At 43.4% G+C, this 21736-nt stretch overlaps 1 protein-coding gene and 1 pseudogene across 1 annotated transcript; both read left to right on the top strand.

The window, feature by feature from the left end:
- The first annotated feature begins 6391 nt into the window (after positions 1 to 6391).
- On the top strand, positions 6392 to 9010 carry LOC139421234 (insulin-like growth factor-binding protein complex acid labile subunit). Its single transcript, XM_071171923.1, has 2 exons — positions 6392 to 6469; positions 6821 to 9010. The coding sequence occupies exon 2, from the start codon at positions 7304 to 7306 to the stop codon at positions 8609 to 8611; it is 1308 nt and encodes a 435-aa protein (XP_071028024.1). The 5' UTR covers positions 6392 to 6469; positions 6821 to 7303; the 3' UTR covers positions 8612 to 9010.
- A 560-nt stretch (positions 9011 to 9570) lies between these two features.
- On the top strand, positions 9571 to 20657 carry LOC139422528 (dynein axonemal assembly factor 8-like; annotated as a pseudogene).
- The last annotated feature ends 1079 nt before the right edge of the window (positions 20658 to 21736 follow it).

Genomic DNA, 21736 nt, shown 5'->3' with positions numbered 1-21736 from the left:
CATCACGAGGTTTAACTGAGATGTAAAAATACTGAACAACACAATAGCAGGAACTGAGCAACTGTTATAATTAGTCTGCGATACCAGAACAGTAAGAATCTATACATCGACGGAGGGAGGACTCCAAGAAGTGCCAAGAGGCAGGGACCAGCCTGAGCGCCTGCGATAGGCTGAGCAAGTCTAAACCACGCTCAGCCTCTACTGTGATAGACATAGTTCCAACCCGTCTGTTGGCCTATCACAATATAAGAACACTGTTTACGTACATCCTGTCAGTTCCCTGTTCTGCCCTGCATGGTATTACAGTGAGCCCGTATGTACGAAAGTTGCATTTGCCATTTATTGCTTAATTAATAAAAAATATATAGTATACAATCGGTGACTCATTGTCATATTTATCCTGATACCAGATTCGAATTAACGCAACTCTAACACTAATCAGGTAAATAAGTGGGATGTATCAGGTCAACTGTAGCTCAGTTGGTAAAGCATGGCGTTTTGGGTTCGATTCCCGGACCACCCATATGTAAAATGTATGCACACATGACTGTAAGTCACTTTGGATAAAAGTGCCAGCTAAACTACATATATTATGATATTCTGTATATTATATACACTAGTATTATACTATATAGTATTATTATATTAAATGGGAGATGGCTATTGTGGACAATGAAATGTCCTGAATGTGCTGTAATGTAAAAGCTTTTTCCATGAACTCTGCAGCACCATGACAGAGGTAAGATAAGAACACTGTTATTAGGGGCTATTAGAGGTTAGATTCTCACAAAACGAATGACTCTCTAATGGACTATTATCAAAGGCCAAAAAGAGGTTGCTTATACTTGGCCTGTTTCACTACATGTACAGGTGGGTAACCTGTACGAGTGTGAAATGTGTTTTTTGCATATCCCAACTACCCCTGAGACACATACCTTGCTTGCCAACCCATGTACCATACCCAGCAGTGCTATAACATATGTCCATTTAACATAGAACACAGCTTGTCCACAATTTACGTCATGGCCTATGAGCATAGAACACTACTGAATAAAAGGACATAAATTGGTCTTGCAATTTTACAGTCTAATTGGTCTGCGTATCTAAGCATAACATTTTGTGTTTTATGCACCCAACAAGCAGAGAGCAACGAAGCCTCCTGTACTCAACAGACATTCTGGGTATTGAAGAGTGGAGGTACAGTATGAGTAATCATGGGCATACCCTGACTAGTGGGTCTGGGGGGATTCAGATAGGAGGCTTAAAGATCAAATCAGCTGCTAATGTGCTAATGAACATTTCAATCAGTCTAGCCTACTTATAAAAACACATTTTAATACCAACCCTCAATGCTTTGTACAGATAGGGCTGTCTCCCATCATGCATTGGTTGAGTTTGCATTGTGTGGAAAGGTTTTTTGTCAAGGGTGGATGAATGCCTAGGAAACCGTTAGAGGGTATAAAACCTTATATGAAAGGCAGATTTATTTTTTTCTCTAACAATCAGACAGACTCCATACCATTCAGCGTCAATGTAAAATAATCACACCTCAGATTTGGGTTATTTGTTGCTCTCTGAATCATGCCTCTATCAACGCTTGATTGATTGCCTAATGGTTTAGAGGCACAGGTTACAGCATGTGACAAGGGTTAAAATCATCCAGGGATATGAAAGTGTATGTGAGAAATGTATTAGCTAAGGCTTACATGGATTCAAAGTGGGCTACATTTGACCAATTCATTTTACAAACCCATGTACCATACCCAGCAGTGCTATAACATAGGTCCATTTAACATAGAACACAGCTTGTCCACAATTATGTATCTATTAATTTCCCAAATGAATTGGGTTCCTAATTGAATAGGGTTGTGTGGATCTCCTTTCTAATCTGACCAGCAATCCGCTTGTCGTGGTACCAACACAGGGAAACCATGAAAGAGAGAGCATACATAGAGTCACAATCATTTTCATCACACCATGATCTACCTCCCAAGCCGAGTATGAGGCTGAATGGCATGATTTCAGTCACTAATGTTTCAAATGGCTTTGGCTCACACAGCTGGACATTTCAGAGCTCTTGAATGGATATGTCTCTGTCAGACGTTTTCATACCGAAAACCGGGAGTCAATTTGATTGTGTAAACTTGCCTCCATCCAGTTAGATGGAATTAATTGGTGCCAATCAATGTTCCCTTTAAACTGCGCGTGTGCCAGGCCGCACAGAGACTCAAGAGAGTGAACTTCACTGAGTTCGCCCCATTTGTTTAGACTATATAGATCAACACCTGGGAGTGTGTTTTCTGTGATCGAATCAACATTATATCAGCAAAACAAAACAAATCTAACTTTGGAAGATGTAGTCTTTGATTTTGTTGTAGGTAGAGCCAGAGCGCAAAGGAGTAAAATTCTATTGGCGGGGGTAGGCCACGAGCGGTCTTTCAATCACCCGCGATTGAATGCCCTTTTCAGATCAGAGCGCCGAGCCGCGCATGTGCACAGTTGTTGATATTCTTTGCTAGTTAGCGAGTTATTAGGTCAGCCATGGGGAGCTACTGCTTCCTACAAGAGCACAAAACATGTAGGCTACATTTCAAGTAGTCTTTGAAAAGCTTACGTCTTAATTAAAGGGGCAGTGTTGTATTTGACGCAGGCTTGAATGTGCAAATAAGCCAATAGGCAGAGAGGTAGCCTACATTGTCTAATTCGCTACATGGTAATAATAATTACTGTTATTTTGCAAAGTGGTTTCTTGCATCATACAGTACAATGCAATTTACAGTCACCTATTTGGCCCATAGTGTTACAGACCCTAGTAAAAAAAATCATGAATCAATGTCAAGCCCTTCATATTGTAAAAACGTTCTTAAAAGTCTCATACAATGTAGGCCTGCATTGAATACCAAATATAGGCTACATTATAGAAATTAAAAGCTATTTCCATGTAAAACATGTTATGTGATTTGCTCCATTGGTTTTGTTGGTAGGCTTACATTATGCTTAAATAGCTACAATAACCTATTGGCTACTGTCTAAAACTGTAAGGGTACAGCCTCAGTGTTCACTGTAAATGCGCGCCAGAATTTGCATAAAATTTCCGCTCACAAGAAAGTTTCCGCTCACAAGACCTAAAATTTGCTCAGTGCCCCAAAACATTAGAGGGAACATTGGTGCCAATAAGTCATTTTGCTTGAGATTGAGGCCTGCAGGTTTCATCTAATGCCTATAGGCCTAGTGGGATGTACCCAACAGACGGCGTGTGATATGGACTCATCTCAACAGCAGACCAGTGGGTCAAAGTAATGTTTACTGATTCAAGCGTTTAAAATCACACAGGTTAGTTCATTCCTACAAAGTATTTTCTGTGCTACAGCTTCATTATGCTTTACCTTTGATTCAGATGGGAATCATGGCCCTTTCTGACAGTTTCTCTCCATTTTGAGACGGGTTGGGGCATCATTTTCAATTTTACAGGAACATCCTTTTCAAGTGAATAATCTTACGTCTTCAGGGAAGATTAGTTTTATCTTGAGGGCAGAAGAATCTTGCCTTTCGAGGGGATTATTTCATGTTCTGAGTCGATTAAAATACTTTTTTTTGTAACAAGATAATACAATTAATCCCTGAAATAATGAAAAAGTTCCATGGTTATTTCATATTACCTTGAGGTAAACTCATCTTAGCCTATGTCTCCCACGGCTCCACACAAAGCCACTAGCCTAACTTTTATTCAGTACTGTCCTATCACTGTGAAATAGAAATAACATTGTTCCACTTCACCTGTGTAGCTGTAGAACAATCTACTGCAAACCAACTTTTTACGACACATTCCTGGACTTTAGCCCCTCTACATACGTAGCCTGTATAAAGAGAAAGGAAATGACTGTAAGCTTCCATGCCCCCTCTCACTCGTCAATGGATTGGGTTTGATGTCATCTCTTATAATAATCATCAAAAGTACCTGGCGGAATGGTAATGTTATTTTATGAAATTATACCTATTATCTGCTCCCTACATCTGGAGAATCCAATATGCCAGCAGCATATGTAATCCCAGGGAAGACGACATGCTATATTTCATACAATATGGCTGTCACGTGATCTTAAATGACTTGTGCCATTAGGCTACCTTCAACAGCCCTGCACTATACAAAACCCCCACATATAATGTATTTAGTTAGCCTACAATCTGTATAAGAAGGCAGCTGTAAAAAAAAAAAATATGTCTGTGCAACTGGCAAAAAATAATATTTTCCCTATTATTGTAAAATATAACATAGCTTTGCTCCAAAACCAGCGATCAAAACAGTGTCAGCCTGCACGATTACAACAGTTAGCCTAACAGAGGTAGGCAGTATTCTCTACTATTGGGATAGAATTTGGAAGGCAGTAGAGTGCACTTGCCCCTCTGGGCATTCATTCTCTGACAGACAGTCATGAGCAGCAGAAGGAATAACAAAAAGATAAGGAAGATGCAGTATTGTAGCTATCAGCACGGATTCTCCAACACACACCGACACGGTGCCCTTCAGGTCTGTTCACCACTGCTGAGGAAGTTCTCAACTTTTCCACTGCTAGTTATGTGACTGAGGAGTTTATCTATTCCTCCTGTATATAAACACTGACTCCCAGCAGAGCCCGAGACATTGCTCTACATTCACTGCCACTGCAGCTGGGGCTCTGTCACTTACTATGAAGCCTCCTGTTCTCCCGGTGCTGACAGACCTGGGAAGGGAACCTGTGTGCTGGTTGAGAGCAGGGGAGTGAGCCAATTAGAGATGTTTGTCTGGGGAGCAGGAATTGTTAAAGACGCACTATGGGAGATTTCCCTCCGGTACAGGGATTTACACTCCTTCATGAGACCCATTCCCTTCATTTCTTAAAAATAGGATACTTAAATAAGCTGGTATATCTTTTTGCGACGGCTCATTAATCATTCTAACAGCATAAAACTCAACAATGTTTTTCCATGTTATTCTAATTTGACACCACGCTGTAGCAAACAAGGGCCTCCTCTGCTAGAGCAGAAATGGAAGCGCTGAATCAAACTTGAATGAAACATTGCCATGACAGAGTGTATGTGATAAGGTGGCTAACTTATTGGACTAATTCAAAGTAAAACAATATCTCAAAACATGTAAACACCTGCAAACAGATTGGGATAACTGGATTGTATGCTGAAGGGTCTTTTCTTTCAGAGAAAGTGAGCTTTTGGATTCCTTCGACATGTCTCATATGCCTAGGTAACAGAGCAGCAGTGTTCTCTAGTGGTGAAAGAAGTGAATAGCACCACCAATTATAAACATTAAACACACTGCTTAAATATTAGGGATGCTTTATCTTTCTAACAACCTTCGGGCAAGTCTCATGTTGTTCACTATCATGGAACAATCACATTGTGAAAGGAGAAACTTGTTGAGTTCTGTGACAAAATGATGACTTTGTGTCTTAAAACCCTGATATACCTACTTAAGTCTAGGTTTAGGATATAATTGAGCAACTAAAATGTTCAGAGTGACAAAACTATGTAATTCAATACCTGCCAGTATTAGAGAAGCCATTGCACAACATACCCATGTCTTTTCTTAACCGCCAGTCTGTCAAAGTCCAGGACTGTCCAGCCAATGGTCACGTTTTCTGTTAGATTTGATTGAATTTGGACGTCCTTAGGCACACGTCCGGTTCTGGGTAGTCCAGTAAGTTCACGAAACCAAGCTACAGAGAAAGAGAATAAAGTGAAAGTCAACCCACGTTTAACATCAGAGTCTGTTTGCTGGTCAATGTGTGTGCTGTGAGATAAGAAACAGCTACATTTCCCTTTACCTGGGATAATGATTGGCTAAAGTGCACTGAAAATAAATACTGGGCTTTTACACACAATGCAAGTACAAACTTGAATCTCTTTTTGTAATACATTTCAAAATGCCAGGTTCATTGCACCAGGTTTGTCTTATCTCTCAGCCATGCTGTCTGTATCAGTCAGAATCTACAGTAAATGTACTCAGAGACAGGACCCTGGCTTTAGTAAACAGCAAAAGGCTACTTGAAAGTCAGACCACCAGACCATATGTACAGTAGACATTCCTATAATATGAATTTTAGGGGTATTAATGATGTTATGTACTATGACAACTGAGGTCATGGGAAAAAATGCATTTTGTTTATTAAATTCTTGAACATCAAATAGTTAAGAATGTTCACTCAAAATGTACTTATAAAGATACTGATAGGTTGGCATAGGTATAAAAAAAAAAAGAAGTATAATTGAGAGAGATAAGACCATAGTCTCATTGAAAGACTGATGATGATGCTGGTCATAGGGTATGAACAGGTTAATTCTGAGAGTTCAGTGGGTCTGACTTTTTCTAGAAAGACTAGGTAGGGTTTCCCTTTCCAAACACAAATACACACGTCCTTCGTTTAGTGGGTGGCTGTCTGTCGGTCTACCTCAGTCAGAATTGCTGAAATATAAGGTAGGGGAAACTATTCTGAATCATTGAACGTTCATCTTTTAAAATTGCACATAATAGAAATGAATGTACACTTCATAGTAGATTTGCATATTTTAGTCATGAATGTTTGCAGTAAATATTTTTTTGTATTTGTAGTATTGAAAATAGGCCTAGGCATTGTCTATAATATTGATCTTAAATTGGTTCATGTAAAATCTGAATAATCTGAGTACAGAGGTTAATTGATTGGCTTACAGGGAGGACTTAATATGTGAGAAAATACATGTTTATTACAAAGAGAATAAGCATATTAAGTAGTTTTAGATAAGGAGCACCAACATTGAGCTTACTTCCTCTGCTCTCTACCCCCAGCTGTTACTGGTGTTGTGGGTACTGGGGACATCACTGGTGTTGCCAGACCCTGACACAGGGGGAGAGAAACCTACTGAGGAGCCCATTCCTTGTTCCAAGGGCTGCACCTGTCTACATGACGACTAGAGTCTAGAGCTCATTGTCTACTGCAGTGCACGCAACTACACCCAGGCCCCCTCTGACGTGCCTGTCTCCACTCGCTCCCTCTGGCTGGATGGAAACCTGTTCACCACTCTGCCTGCCACCGCTTTCAAGGATCTCAGCAACTTGGATTTTCTGAATCTACAGAGCGGTCAGCTGGTGTCCCTTGACTCCCAGGTGTTCAGAGGGCTTAAGTCGCTAGCTCACATCCACCTGGAGCGCAACCGCATCCGTTCGTTGCCAGGCACTGTCTTCCAGAACACGCCTAACCTCGCCTCGCTTAGTCTCCATAACAACCAACTGTCCCGCATTGAGGAGAAGTTGTTTGCTGGCCTCTCACATATGTGGCTTCTCAACTTGGGGTGGAATTCAATAGCAGTATTGCCTGAGACTGGGTTCCATGACCTGCATGGCCTGAGGGAGCTGGTGCTGGCTGGGAATAGGCTGGCTTACTTACAGCCACAACTCTTCCAAGGTCTTACCGAGCTGAAGGAGTTGGACCTCACTGGAAATTACCTGAAGGTCATTAAGGCTAATGTGTTTATGAAGCTCCCCAAACTGCAAAAGCTTTACCTGGCCAAGAATCAGATAGTGACGGTGGTACCCAGAGCCTTTGTGGGTATGAAGTCCCTCAGTTGGCTGGATCTCACAAACAATAAACTTTCAGCGCTCCACGATGAGACTTTCCTTGGTCTTCACAGCCTCCATGTGCTGCGGCTCTCCAACAACTCCATCAGTGGACTAAGGCCCAGAACATTCCGTGACTTGCAGTATCTTGAAGAACTGTGTCTGAGCTACAACCGGATCCAGGCCTTGGGGGACAGGATCTTTGACGGGCTTGGGCACCTGGAGGTTCTGGAGCTGGAGCACAACCAGGTGCAGGAGGCCCGGATGGGCACCTTCATGGGCCTCTCTCACCTGGCTGTCATTAACCTGTCTGGCAGCTGTTTCCGCAGTCTTCCAGACCAAGTGTTCAAAGGTCTCGCCAAGCTCCACAGTCTTCACCTGGATAAGGGCTGTCTGACCAGGGTCACGACCCAAGCTTTCATTGGACTATCGGGTCTGCGACGGCTCTTCCTTCAAAACAACAACATCTCTGTGGTGGAGCGCCAGAGCTTCATGGAACTCTTAGACCTACAACAACTAGACCTGAGATTCAACAAGCTCGAGGTCTTAACCTCCCACACCTTCTACGGCCTGAAGAACCTGGACTATCTGCTGCTGTCCAGCAACCTGTTCCGTCAACTTCCCTCTGAGGCCCTCATGCCCTTGAAGCATCTCTCGTGGCTGGACCTCTCAGCCAACAGGCTGGAGATCCTGCACAATGGTACCATGCAGCTGCTGCCCAGGCTACGCTATCTAAACCTGAAAGATAACACTCTTAGCAGCATTCCACCAGATATCCCAGACACCCTACACCAACTGTGGCTGACAGGGAACCGTTGGAAGTGTGACTGCAGTGTCCTTCCCCTTAGAGACTACAGCTTGAGGAGACAGCAGACGGTGCCCCGGCAAGTGGAAACCCTGGCTGAGGGAGAGGAACCCCACACTGTTGTCACCATCTACAACAATATAACATGCAACAGCCCTCCAGGCTTGGTTGGCCATGACCTGAGGGATATCAGCAACGAACATTTCAAGAACTGCTGAAGGGGTCAAAGACGCCAGACATTTGGAAGACAATAATTTCGAAATAATTGTTATTAGCCTACAATTTTCCCTGTACATTCAATGATTTAGGTTATATTAATAATGTCTCAAAATATGTAATGTAACAAATTATTTTTGCTACTGTGGTAATTATGCCCTACATGTTTCAAGTATGTATCTTTTGCATCATACACTTTTAGTTAGTTTCATATTTCATGAAATCAGACGCACACAAAAAAAATGCAAGTAAGCCTACTAGAATACACAGTGTACAGTACAGTACTCTTTTAGGACATGTTTCAAAGCAGTCCAACTTTGAATGGGTGACTATTAAACGCATCCGTTGAATAAACACAAGTCATGTTTGTTTTTGTCCTCTGAATAAATATTTAAGAGACAGATTTGCTCAACAAGGAATTGGTCACACAACCAAATATAGATATAGGCCCTATGTAAACAATATCCGCCTTTACAAATTAAAGGTGCAGAGGCCCAGCTATTGAGGTGGGCCATATGTGTACACAAGGCAAACACTTCCTCCTGTACCACAATGGGCCAGAACTCTAAGCAGAGGGAGAAGTAAACTTTCAGGGCCTACATTAAACGACACTGTAACATTTTCATTTTGAAAAAGCGGGCAGGAGCAATTTTACAGCAGCCCATTTCCAACACAGCTCTGACTGCAGGATTCATAGACCGCAGAACTTGAACGGTTCATACATTACTTAACTCGCAGTCGATCACCGATGTTGACATGTTCATGTTGACCATCTTTCCCCAGGTCCCATCCCTTCTGCACTGCAACACGTGCTCCTCCATAATTTATATGAGCTCCTCACTCTCGTAGTTCAGTTGTTATGGTAACCAACAGTTCGCTAGTTGTTGTTAGCAGCTATTTAATTTTAGCTAACTTAGTGTAGCTGACTGCTACTGCTTTCACATAAGAGTGGTCTATCTTGATGATTATAGATGCATTAGTTTATGTCAATATGGACACGGATCCTTCAACGCGTTGGAATGCTCTTTTTGACAGCTTCAAACCCGTCAATTGATTCAGATGAGTTTGATTACTGCACTTAGTTTTAACTAACAACAAGTGCAGCAGTAAGACAACGTTAGCTAGCTAGCCCTATGAAAAGCCCTTAATTTGTATGAACTTTGCTACTTACTTGCTGTTCTACTAGAGTTGTTTATTTGTTTTTGAATTGTGTTTGCCAGAGTAAATGTAGATAAATGTGTCAAACGTTAGCTGAAATTTGGCTAACCTTACAGTTTAAAAATTAAGAAGACATATCCATCTTTCGGCGACCAGTAGCCCTTCTTCCTAAACACACAGAGGGCCTAGAGTGTCTTGTCATTGGAGTACTCTGAAAGAGAGGTAACTTTAAGTAGCTAGGTAGCTGAGCAAGTTTACACCAATTGCTGAAGAGTCCTTCGCAAGGTTACTGTGTGTATATGTGTGTATCCAAAACAGGAGCTTCAAATATCTGTGGCACAGTCACAACTGTGTTGGACAGAGGAGACCGTTTGCCCACATAGAGAGCCTACAACTGAACCCCATGGAGTTTATCAAGCCACTGAATTAGCCCAGCAGGGCACACACCAGGAGCCCAGTCCCATAGGTAATAAGGTAAATGAGATATGCAGCCATGACTCTATTAGAAATGCAGCTTGGGCAGGAGGCCATCCATGCAGCAACGATCCCGTGGAGATGAAAGGGGACACCTCAGCGCACCACGGCCATGGCACACTAAACAGACAAAAACCAACTGAGTCCACATCGCCACACCCTTCACATAACACAGCTTGTGAAGACAACACATTGGAGTCACTCAATGCTTTGAGAAAGACACAGAGAACAGATCCAAATGGCTCTATGAAAAAGCCACTACAAGATAGTCAAACTATTTTGTCTTTTGAGGTGAGTTTAAGTTTCCTGTTATAAATTGAGAAGGTACTACATAATAGCTAATGTATTTGTTGACCTCTGGACATTTTCATTCTACAGTTAGATAGATACTGATGAAGTTTTATGTCCTACAAATCAGTACCTTTGTGTTTTTACCAGCCACTGGCGCACTGGGATCTGGACCAGATTCTTCTGACTCTTCAAACAGATAGACTCTTTTTAGGAGGCAGTGTGTCTGACGAACCTATGGAAGTACAACCAGGTAGACAATAGGGTAACTCTAAGGTATCACTGATATAGCTACTGCTGAACAACTAGTAGATGTAGAGTAACCAGTGTGCACCTAGCTTGTCATTCACACTCAATGGTATTATCATAATGATGTCATCAATTCATTCTCAATTTGGTCACAGATGGAGACAATGTAAGGTCACAGGATACTATATTGGAGAGGCTGGCTGCTTTCTGTAGGACACAGTCATGTGGAGATGCTGAAGAGAAAAGAGAAACTGCCACAGATAAAACTTCTGGTGTGCCTCAGAAAGCACCTGTCCAACATCCTACCAATTTCAGGTAAAATATATCATCAAGTTGTGTGGGTTTCACATGATTATGAATAATGTAATTAATTAACATGAACGTTTTGTTTACTGTCCAGACAAAATGGTGGATGGAGAAAGTCTTTCAAAAGGATGGCATTTGAGTTAAAGCCAAGCCAAGCCATTCATATATCCTTATGTACATATTCTTTATCCCCTTACACTGTGTACAAGACAGTAGTTTTGGAATTGTTAGTTAGATTACTTGTTATTACTGCATTGTCGGAACTAGAAGCACAAGCATTTCGCTACACTCGCATTAACATCTGCTAACCATGTGTATGTGACAAATAAAATTTGATTTGATTTGATTTGAAGCCGCCAGGAAGCGCCCCACCATTTATATTGATTTACGTAACCCTGAGCCTCCCGCGAACACAACCAGACCATGTAACAGCACTTCATCACAATCCATGAAATGGACCAACCTCAACCTACACGACAAAAACCAATCTGATGAGAAAACAGACAGAAATATACGGTCTGGTTTACTGAATGGAAAAGAGTAAATATTGCCTTGAATAACTGACCCATTGTAAAGCTCTAAACATTATTACATAGGGTTGTAAATATACTATAATGGCTCTGTGGCTGTGAACTATGAATTCAGTTTAACTCCTTCCTGAGTTCATGTTGTTTTTTCTTCTCCCAGGGAAGTAACTGGAAAGAGCCTGTTACTCAGAATGTTACGCGAGGCGAACAGAAACAGGAGAGAGCCGGACTGGAAAGATCTAGTTCCAGCAGATTCTACATGCAGAACCCCCAGAAGAGTGGCCTTGAAGGACAAGCTGCCTGAGGCTAACAATGAGATAACATCTCTGCTTCCAGAGGTGGACAACCAAACCACATCTCCCACAATGAAGCGTGTCCAAAACTGTCCGCCAGTTGAGAGAACACCTGCTATTCAGCAGAGTGCTACTTACCGGGCAGCCAAAGAAACAAAGGTAGATACGATATTCATTTTAGGAGACTTTGTCTCAGATACTGTATCTTGAATCTTAGTCACAGTAGCTCACACAGGAGGTTGGTGGCACCTTAATTGGGGAGGATGGGCTCGTGCTAAAGGCTGGCGTGGAAAAGTATCAAATACTGTACATCAAACACATGGTTTGATGCCATTTCATTCGTTCCGTTCCAGCCATTATTATGAGCTGTCCTCCCCTCAGCAGCCTCCACTGGTGGCTGAACACCTGTTTTGTGACCTGTCAGTGACCGAAACAGAGAGCACAGCGCCAGCAACAGCTCCAGAAACAGCTGGAAAGCTTTAGACCAACAAGGTCTGCCGGAGACAGGGAGACTGCCGCTTGAGAAGACTGATGTTCTTTATGATACTGTAAGTCCATCTGGAACAGAGACTCAGTGCTCACAATTCAATAGATCTCCACTCCGTCTTCTTTGGCATTGTCATAAATTGAGCGCTACCCCTACATGTATAATCTTTTTCATTTTTTTTTTTTCAGGAGGCCTCTCACCTACAATCAGTTAACACTCTGCCTGCTGATATGGAGGATAAGGAGTGCTTGCTGCTGACTGTATGCCTCTCCAGTCCAGGCCTGGTAGCCAGCAGCAGTCATCATTGGAAAGCACCAACAGTGGAGTCAGCCACAACCAAATCCCGTATATACAATGCTCTGGTTGCTTGGTTTTTGTCTTTGGTGAATATTTATTTGACTAGTCCTTGACAGCGTCATTCAACTGAGATCATCTGATTATTTTTACTCTGTTTGAGATCGAGTCCATGTTTTACTGAGGCCTCTAACTTGTTAGGTTGGAGCACCAGGCCCTCAAGGTGGTGATGATAGGGCTGCTGTACCTTTTTGGGTGGCTGGCCTACAGCAGCTGTGGACAGAGGATGGACTGGCTCTACACATCTGTGCTGTGTCCCACGGAGAGGGCCTACAACTTGTCCGAAAACCCCGGGTGAGAGGAATAAACATTGAGATCCTGTCTCAATGACTTATTTTTAGTAGTAGTAGTATTCAAATTCCTAATTCTATGTGAATCCTCTTTTCCTCCACCACCTTTTCTGCAGTTAAGTGATTTTCCCTTTTCTTCTTCATAGATGGGTGTGGATAAGGGTCATAGTGTGTTCCAGCAGCGTGTCTGCAGGTTCCTCTCTCAGACCCCCCTCAGAGCCATCACCCATTGGCTGCCGCAGCTCTGGAGCCTATTAGACCAACAGGCCTATCCCCCAACCATCCACATACCTGTCTCCTGCCTGGACAGATTTATCTCTGTCAACTCTGACAAAATGGTTGGTAGTAGGTACAGGTGAATGCTTAGAATCTGAGATTGACTTGATGATGTGGATGTGTTCCCTGTAATGTGCTGTATCTTTGTCCTGTGTCTCAGGCTGTGAAGAGGAACTTCGGTCTGAACCCAGGCTTCTACTGGCAGACTGTGGAGACTCAGGAACTCAGCTGTCAGAGGCCTGAGACCATGTGCACTCAGCTGCTACACACAGAGGTAAGAACATGTTATGTCTCAGCTGTTCCAAAGCTCCTTGGTATCATCTAACCTCAGTGTTAATACCCCATGATCATGACTGTTGGTATAGGATGAGGAAATCAACCATACAGTTTTTTTCTTCTTCTCCTCACAGATAGCTGTTGCCCTGGGATACACTTATTTGTTCCTGCATCCCCTGGTGGTTCACCACACCCTCCAGCTTCTCCACAACTCAGGGTTGGATGTTTGTGGCCTCCGCCTCCTTTACTCCTTCTGGCCTTCTGACCAACAGCGCCGGTAAACGTCTATCGACTAATGAACTTCTATTCTGTTATATTCTTATCTATTTTGCAGATCTTCAGTGGCCTAGACTGGAATAATTCAGTAAGTTATAGTAAGTCTGTCTCTGATTCAGGCAGGGTATCCTACGGGCAGGGAGATAATGGGGTCGATCAGCCCGTCCTTGCCCTGGCTGTCCGAGAGCCTCACGCCCACACCGTGTGGCCGAATGTAACAGGCCCTTCAGACCCCCTGCTGGCTAGGAAGACAGCCCCGGCATCCATCAACGCCCTGCACTACATCAGCAAGAACTTGCCCCTCCTCTACTTCCCTCGCCTGGCCAGCAGTGTGCACAGGGAACTGGTCACGTGGTTCGCAGGGAGAGTTCCAGGAAATAATTCCCAGAACCCTGACCAGGCTCCAACTGACAGGTGTGTTTGTAGTCCAGAGCCGTCCTGATGTCTCACAACCATCACTCAAACATTACAAATAGAAAAACAAACATATTACTACTAATAATGATAATTTATTTTACTTTTATAGCGCTATACCTTACATAAAGAATCTCAAAGCGTTGTAAAGCAACAACAACAAAAAAACAAGCAATTTAAAAAACAACATCATTAATCATCATGAGTAGATGGAAGGTCAAGAGACTGAAGGTTTACTCAGTAAATACTGATTGATACATTTGTTTTAATCTTTTTGGGCTCATATATATATATATATAACATACACAACACAAACAGTAGTCAAAAGTATTTCACAAAAAACATGATTTTCTTCCAACACTCTCAGCTCTGCCCCTGGTAATGGAGAGGGAAGCAGCCCCTTGTATTTAACCAGGTTCTCTACCACCCTGTGTGCTACTGTTAAAGGTAACTCAGAAACAAGTACACACTTGAGGTCAACAATGTCAGAGTTATGGCTTAATGCTTTACTCTAGTCTAGATCCCAAGTACAGTAGTTGGAAGTTTCAAAATGTCTTACTGTGGATCTGACTCTTCCCTTCCCACCTCATAGTGGACGTGTTCTTGATAGTGTCCCCAGCGGTGGCGCCATGCTGCTACAGCCGGGTTCTGTCTGTGTGTGAGGGCAGAGGGTTCAGTCTGAGGGGGGTCCAGAGGCTGCAGCTCCCCACCAAACAAACCCAGGCACTGGGACTCACCAGACAGCAGGTAATGACCCCACCTCCAACACACTGTCTCCAGATCAGTCACACCACACTGAATTGACAGCAAAGTGCCTGAGAGGAGCTGGCAAGATCAATGTTGACTATGCCCTTAAAAGTTTGTCTTTCTCTTTGACAAGGTGTCAGTGTTCTGCAGTCCGCCCACTGTTACTGTGGATGAGAAGAAGGTTGAGCTGTCTTCCCACTGCCTGGTCTTACTTCTGAGGAGAGAGAGTGGCCTGCGTCACTGTGCCATCCTGCCTGCAGGTATAGCACTTAACCTATAATACCTAATATCTCTGCTTCTATCACCTCAAAAGTACACTGAGTGTACAAAACATTAGGAACACCTTCCTAGTATTGAGTTGCACGCCCTTTCGCCCTCAGAACAGCCTCAGTTCGTTGGGGCATAGACTACAAGGTGTTGAAAGCGTTCCACAGGGATGCTGGCCGATGTTTATGCCAATGCTTCCCACAGTTGTGTCAAGTTGGCTGGACGTCCTTTGGGTGGTGGACCATTGATACACACGGGAAACGGTGTTCATAATGATTTGTCCACTCAGTGTCTATCCTCTCCTCTACAAGTATGCCCATCTATTTGTGATTATTCCATGTTTAGGTGTTCCTAATCTTTTGTCCACTCAGTGTATAAAAACATGTCTTCCCATTTGATGCTGATAGGCACTTTAGAGGCATTTGAGCTTGTGACATCAATGTTCAGTCTATTGACACTGATTCCTCTTTTTGTCAGCCCTTGTGAAAGAGTTGGAGACACAGAGGTTGTTGGGATGTATCCACATCAGACTGTCAGATGAGGGAAAGCTGGACCCGAGCAGCTGCTTTCACATGTTGCCCTACAGAGAGAGCCTGCTCCATAGCTTTGGTAAGGGAAGAGTTAACACAGTCTGTCAATGATGACCCCCTCCCTGGCTTCCTGGTCTAATTGAGTTTATGTTCATGCTTGGTTCTCAGGTGGACGTATGTGGGCCGTACCCAACCCCTGCAATGTGGTGCGGTCCAATCACAATTGTCCATCCAACCCAGAGCTGGAGCAAGTGGTGGTGCTTACGCTGGCTGGAAGGGACATCAGTCTGCTAACACAGGCTCTGGACAGGGGACACAACAGATACTTTACCCCACATTATCCATTCCCACAACACAGCCCATGTAATTAAATATATTTCAAATGCATAATATTATTCATAATTCCAATATTGTACTTGCAATTCAGCTGTAGCACTGAAATCCTCACCTACCTAACCTTGCTCTGCATTTCTCTCCTTTCTACCTTGTTTCTCCATCAGGCGATGTCGGGGAGGAAGGATTCGAGCTGCTGGCCATGAAGTGGCTGCCCACATTGTCTCGGCAGCAGGCGCGGGAGGTGAGCCCCTATGAGGTAGGTGACTGGCTGTGGCAGAGCAGCATGGTGGGCCTGGCTTCCTCCCCTGCCCTGGTGTGTGCTCTGAGGAGGGTGGACGCCTTCGCCACATTACGGCGGCTCCTGCCATGGGACTACCCCGGGAACCTGAACATACTGTTGTCTCCCACTCCTGAACTGGCCTTCAGACAAGCATCCCTCTTCTTCTCCCTGGGAGACATGATCCCTGGTAAAAATAAAAAATAAACTATTTCACTACTACCCTATATCTGGGGCAATCATGTCAAGGATAGCTGGATCTATGTGGATTTTCTCTCATCTTCTCTCACCACCTCACATTAATGTAGCTGGTATGTGTCACCTGGTCATCAGCACATTCAAACGACTCTCTCACCCACCTCCCTTCTGACTTATGTTTAATGTTCCTTACAGGTTCCCAGCGTGAGTCATTGTTAAACTGCATGGTGCAGGGTGAGTTTAGAAATGGGTTTATTTGGATGAACTTTGACCTTTTAAATAACATGATGTAATGTAGGACGTTTTAGTGAACATTGGTTACTTGCAAAGTCGATTACTTCAACAATGGTTACAAAAATGTACAAAAGTTGAAAATATTTAAGCACCTTATTTGCCACTCTTGTCTGTTTCCATCAGGTCCCCAGCCGCTGGTCAAACTGTTCCTGTTCAAGCCTGGAGTGTGGAGCCATGGGGAAAATCCTCAGCAAAGTCCAGCGGAGTGGCTTCACTGTGGTGGGCCTGCATATGCTGGTTCTGGACAATACCACAGCTGTGTCACTGGCATCTGCTGCAGAGAATCAGGCAACTCACTTATTTCTACCTACCTAAACCAGGCCAGTGGACAGATTGTTATATTGTTTTTAATGCATTGGCTCAGCTCAGTTTTCCTCTTGTGTTTTCCTCTAGGACTCCTCTGCTGTAGAAGCCCATGTCCAGTACTTGAGCTTTGGGCCTTCCCTGGCTTTGTGCCTGCAGAGGGAGAATGCTGTGAAGAGGCTACTGGACGTGCTGGGACCTGAGGACCCTGCCCAGGCCCGCGCTCAGGACCAATTCCTCTGGAGGGCCTGTTACAGCTCAGACCATCTACACAGCGGCATCTATGGTCAGTCAGTGCCCCTCGACCCCGCACGATACTGGGCCACCTTCCAGGCCTTGCCAGACAACATAGATCAATCAGTTACAGAGTGGCTGAGACTGGCTTTGAAACAAGGCTTTAATGTTTCAGATGTAATGTTAGTAGCTCATGATGAATGATATAATACTATGTTGTAGGATCGAGGAGCTATCAGAGAGCTGTTCAGGATGTGAAGAGGCTGTTCCCTCAGGGCCTATGCTGCACAGAGACCAACACCATGAGACAGGAGCAGGTACATCACAGTGCTACAATAGACATGATTTACTATTCCTAGATGTATCATATGCCCTGTGTTAAATAAGGAACACATTGTGTGTCTGTTGTCACTCACTGTTCTGTATCACAGATACCCAGTGTACACTCAGACCATTTGGCTTGTCTGGCCAAATGGTCAGACAAGCCATCTTTATCACACCTTATGGCTTCTGGACTGAATGGAGGTGAGGTCTAGTTTTGAATGTTTTAGCCTAGCTGAATCTTTGTTGTTGAATCGCTTATTTACTAGTTTTATGTGGATACAAAACGGGTCCCTTAATCATTTACTTTTTATTGGGACGTTGCCTATGATTGGTCTGGGGCAACAGTTTAGTTGATGTGGTATCAACACATCAACTTTGTAAATGTGGCCGTTTGTGTGTGGGTGGCAGCAGGGCCCTCGATCCGCAGTGCTCTCTGCCAAACCACCTGCCTGCTGCTGCCCTCCAGTGTACTGGGCCCAGCCCCCATCCACCTGGACCTGCTTGAGCAGCTGCTGAGGACATGCTGCACCTGGTGGCCGGGAGGATGAGTGCCCTGGACGAGAACCAGAGATGTCACATAGCTGAGACACTGATGCTACCCTCTGAGGGATGGGAAGGTGAGGAGTGGGTATCTGCTATGTCGAAGGAGTTTGATAGTTGCGCAATAGCAGCATGCAGTGGTCACTCACTGTAACACTCTGCCTGTGGCATTGACTAGCTCCTCTCTCAGGCCTGAGGGCCCTTGTCTTATCGTTGTTCTACAGAAAGATAACACTGTGACCTGCTTTGACTCCATGCTTGAAAGGTAAGGAAATAGGCTACTCAAACATGTACCGGTTAGTGTTTTGCATTTATTCTTCTTTGCATCATAATGGAATGCATAGATTAATATGCTATGGTTTATTTATTTTGCACTATAGTATACCAATCAGCATTCAGGGCTGGAATCACCCAGTTTATAAAAATAAATATATGATCTGTAAATACACTGCTAAAAAAAATAAAGGGAACACTAAAATAACACATCCTAGATCTGAATGAATGAAATATTCTTATTAAATACTTTTTTCTTTACATAGTTGAATGTGCTGACAACAAAATCACACAAAAATTATCAATGGAAATCAAATTTATCAACCCATGGAGGTCTGGATTTGGAGTCACACTCAAAATTAAAGTGGAAAACCACACTACAGGCTGATCCAACTTTGATGTAATGTCCTTAAAACAAGTCAAAATTAGGCTCAGTAGTGTGTGTGGCCTCCACGTGCCTGTATGACCTCCCTACAACGCCTGGGCATGCTCCTGATGAGGTGGCGGATGGTCTCCTGAGGGATCTCCTCCCAGACCTGGACTAAAGCATCCGCCAACTCCTGGACAGTCTGTGGTGCAACGTGGCGTTGGTGGATGGAGCGAGACATGATGTCCCAGATGTGCTCAATTGGATTCAGGTCTGGGGAACGGGCGGGCCATTCCATAGCATCAATGCCTTCCTCTTGCAGACTGCTGACACACTCCAGCCACATGAGGTCTAGCATTGTCTAGCATTAGGAGGAACCCAGGGCCAACCGCACCAGCATATGGTCTCACAAGGGGTCTGAGGATCTCATCTCGGTACCTAATGGCAGTCAGGCTACCTCTGGCGAGCACATGGAGGGCTGTGCGGCCCCCCAAAGAAATGCCACCCCACACCTTGACTGATCCACCACCAAACCGGTCATAGTGGAGGATGTTGCAGGCATCAGAACGTTCTCCACGGCGTCTCCAGACTCTGTCACGTCTGTCACATGTGCTCAGTGTGAACCTGCTTTCATCTGTGAAGAGCACAGGGCGCCAGTGGCGAATTTGCCAATCTTGGTGTTCTCTGGCAAATGCCAAACATTCTGCACGGTGTTGGGCTGTAAGCACAACCCCCACCTGTGGACGTCAGGCTCTCATACCACCCTCATGGAGTCTGTTTCTGACCATTTGAGCAGACACATGCACATTTGTGGCCTGCTGGAGGTCATTTTGCAGGGCTCTGGCAGTGCTCCTCCTGCTCCTCCTTGCACAAAGGCGGAGGTAGCGGTCCTGCTGCTGGGTTGTTGCCCTCCTACGGCCTCCTCCACATCTCCTGATGTACTCGCCTGTCTCCTGGTAGCGCCTCCATGCTCTGGACACTACGCTGCCAGACACAGCAAACCTTCTTGCCACAGCTCGCATTGATGTCCCATCCTGGATAAGCTGCACTACCTGAGCCACTTGTGTGGGTTGTAGACTCCGTCTCATGCTACCACTAGAGTGAAAGCACCGTCAGCATTCAAAAGTGACCAAAACATCAGCCAGGAAGCATAGGAACTGAGAAGTGGTCTGTGGTCACCACCTGCAGAACCACTCCTTTGTTGGGGGTGTCTTGCTAATTGCCTATAATTTCCACCGGTTGTCTATTCCATTTGCACAACAGCATGTGAAATGTATTGTCAGTGTTGCTTCCTAAGTGGACAGTGTGATTAACTTGGAGTTACATTGTGTTGTAAGTGTTCCCTTTATTTTTTTGAGCAGTGTATTTATAGAGGTCTAACCTTGCCAAAGTGAGGAAAATGCTAATTTATCCCAGCACTGAAAAAAAGTAAGCTTGTTCTAACTGCGGAAACATTGTGTTGTAGTACCAAATAATGGCAAATTGGACCCTTATGTTTAGTTAACAGGATCAAGTGACCTTGATAAAAACAGATTGTGGTGAATGTCTATGAAGAAAGCACCATTGATAACAAGCACCTCTGAGAACATCTCATCTGTTTTGGCCCTAGCCATTGCAGCTGCTGTGCTATCTATTTGATGTACTGTCTCCTGATAGTCATCATGCCATTGTACCACAGTAATCTGAGTGAACCTTAATTCTATAGTGCATTACCAAGAGGGCCAACCTATTTTCTGGAATTCTGTGCCAATCTTTGATTATAATCCATTTGATACATTCCAATACTGTATAAAGAAAATATGTATTTAATTGGTTGTAGTAAGAAACCTTATGTTAACCCCCCCAAAAGAAAAAGGCTATTTTCATATGAAGAAAATAAATGCTGGTTCATGTTTCAGTTATTGCAAGATTATACTTGTCATGGGGCATTAATCGTTGGAGTTTAGTGATCTAGAAGTACATACCTTCATTACTACCTTGGTTTTAAATCCATGAAACAAATACTCAACACGTTTAAGATCAAAAATGGTTTTAATTCCCAAGATACAAATTGTGAATTCTGTAAACCATTGCATAATGTTGCAGTACAATTGAACAAGTTAATGATACTCTACAAGCAAAAGATTCAATACCTTCTACTTAATTTTTAGTAAAAAGCCAAATCAGGCCATTCTTTGATTCCATAAAGAGGATGAACTTTAACACAGGGGAACTCCCATTGATCATTTCTATGGGGTAGTTGAATACTAATTCAATATACAATGTCCTATTTGTCCATAATTTAACAAAATAAGGGACATGTTTCTCATTCGTAATACAAATGTCTACTTCCATCGACATCAGCGTAAATACATCTATGAACTACAGTTCACAATTAAAAACCTTTTATCCTACAGTCGTAACTGAAACCCTGAGAAAATAAAATGTATTCCCCCCTCCCCTTAATCATTACACTGATAAATACAGAGACCGGAAAACTGCATGTGTCGTACATTTATTTCATTGTATAGCAATTCACAAAACTAGATGCTACATCATAGCTAACGGATGAACTGCTCTCCATTTTATTCCAGTGACCTATTAAATATCTCATTTAGAACGGTACATTCAATATTTCAGGGTTTCTATGTTAAATGAACATTTTGAAGTTAACTATTGGGAACAATTAAATGTTTTTACAAAAGTTCTGCTGCAATATGCATTTTTTTTTTCATACTAAAATTGGAACAGCTTCATACATTTATGTACGTACAAGATTGCATAAAATCT

This window comes from Oncorhynchus clarkii, chromosome 12 (assembly GCF_045791955.1).
Source record: "Oncorhynchus clarkii lewisi isolate Uvic-CL-2024 chromosome 12, UVic_Ocla_1.0, whole genome shotgun sequence".
Classification (NCBI taxonomy): domain Eukaryota; kingdom Metazoa; phylum Chordata; class Actinopteri; order Salmoniformes; family Salmonidae; genus Oncorhynchus; species Oncorhynchus clarkii.
This window is presented reverse-complemented; position numbering and strand designations above follow the sequence as displayed.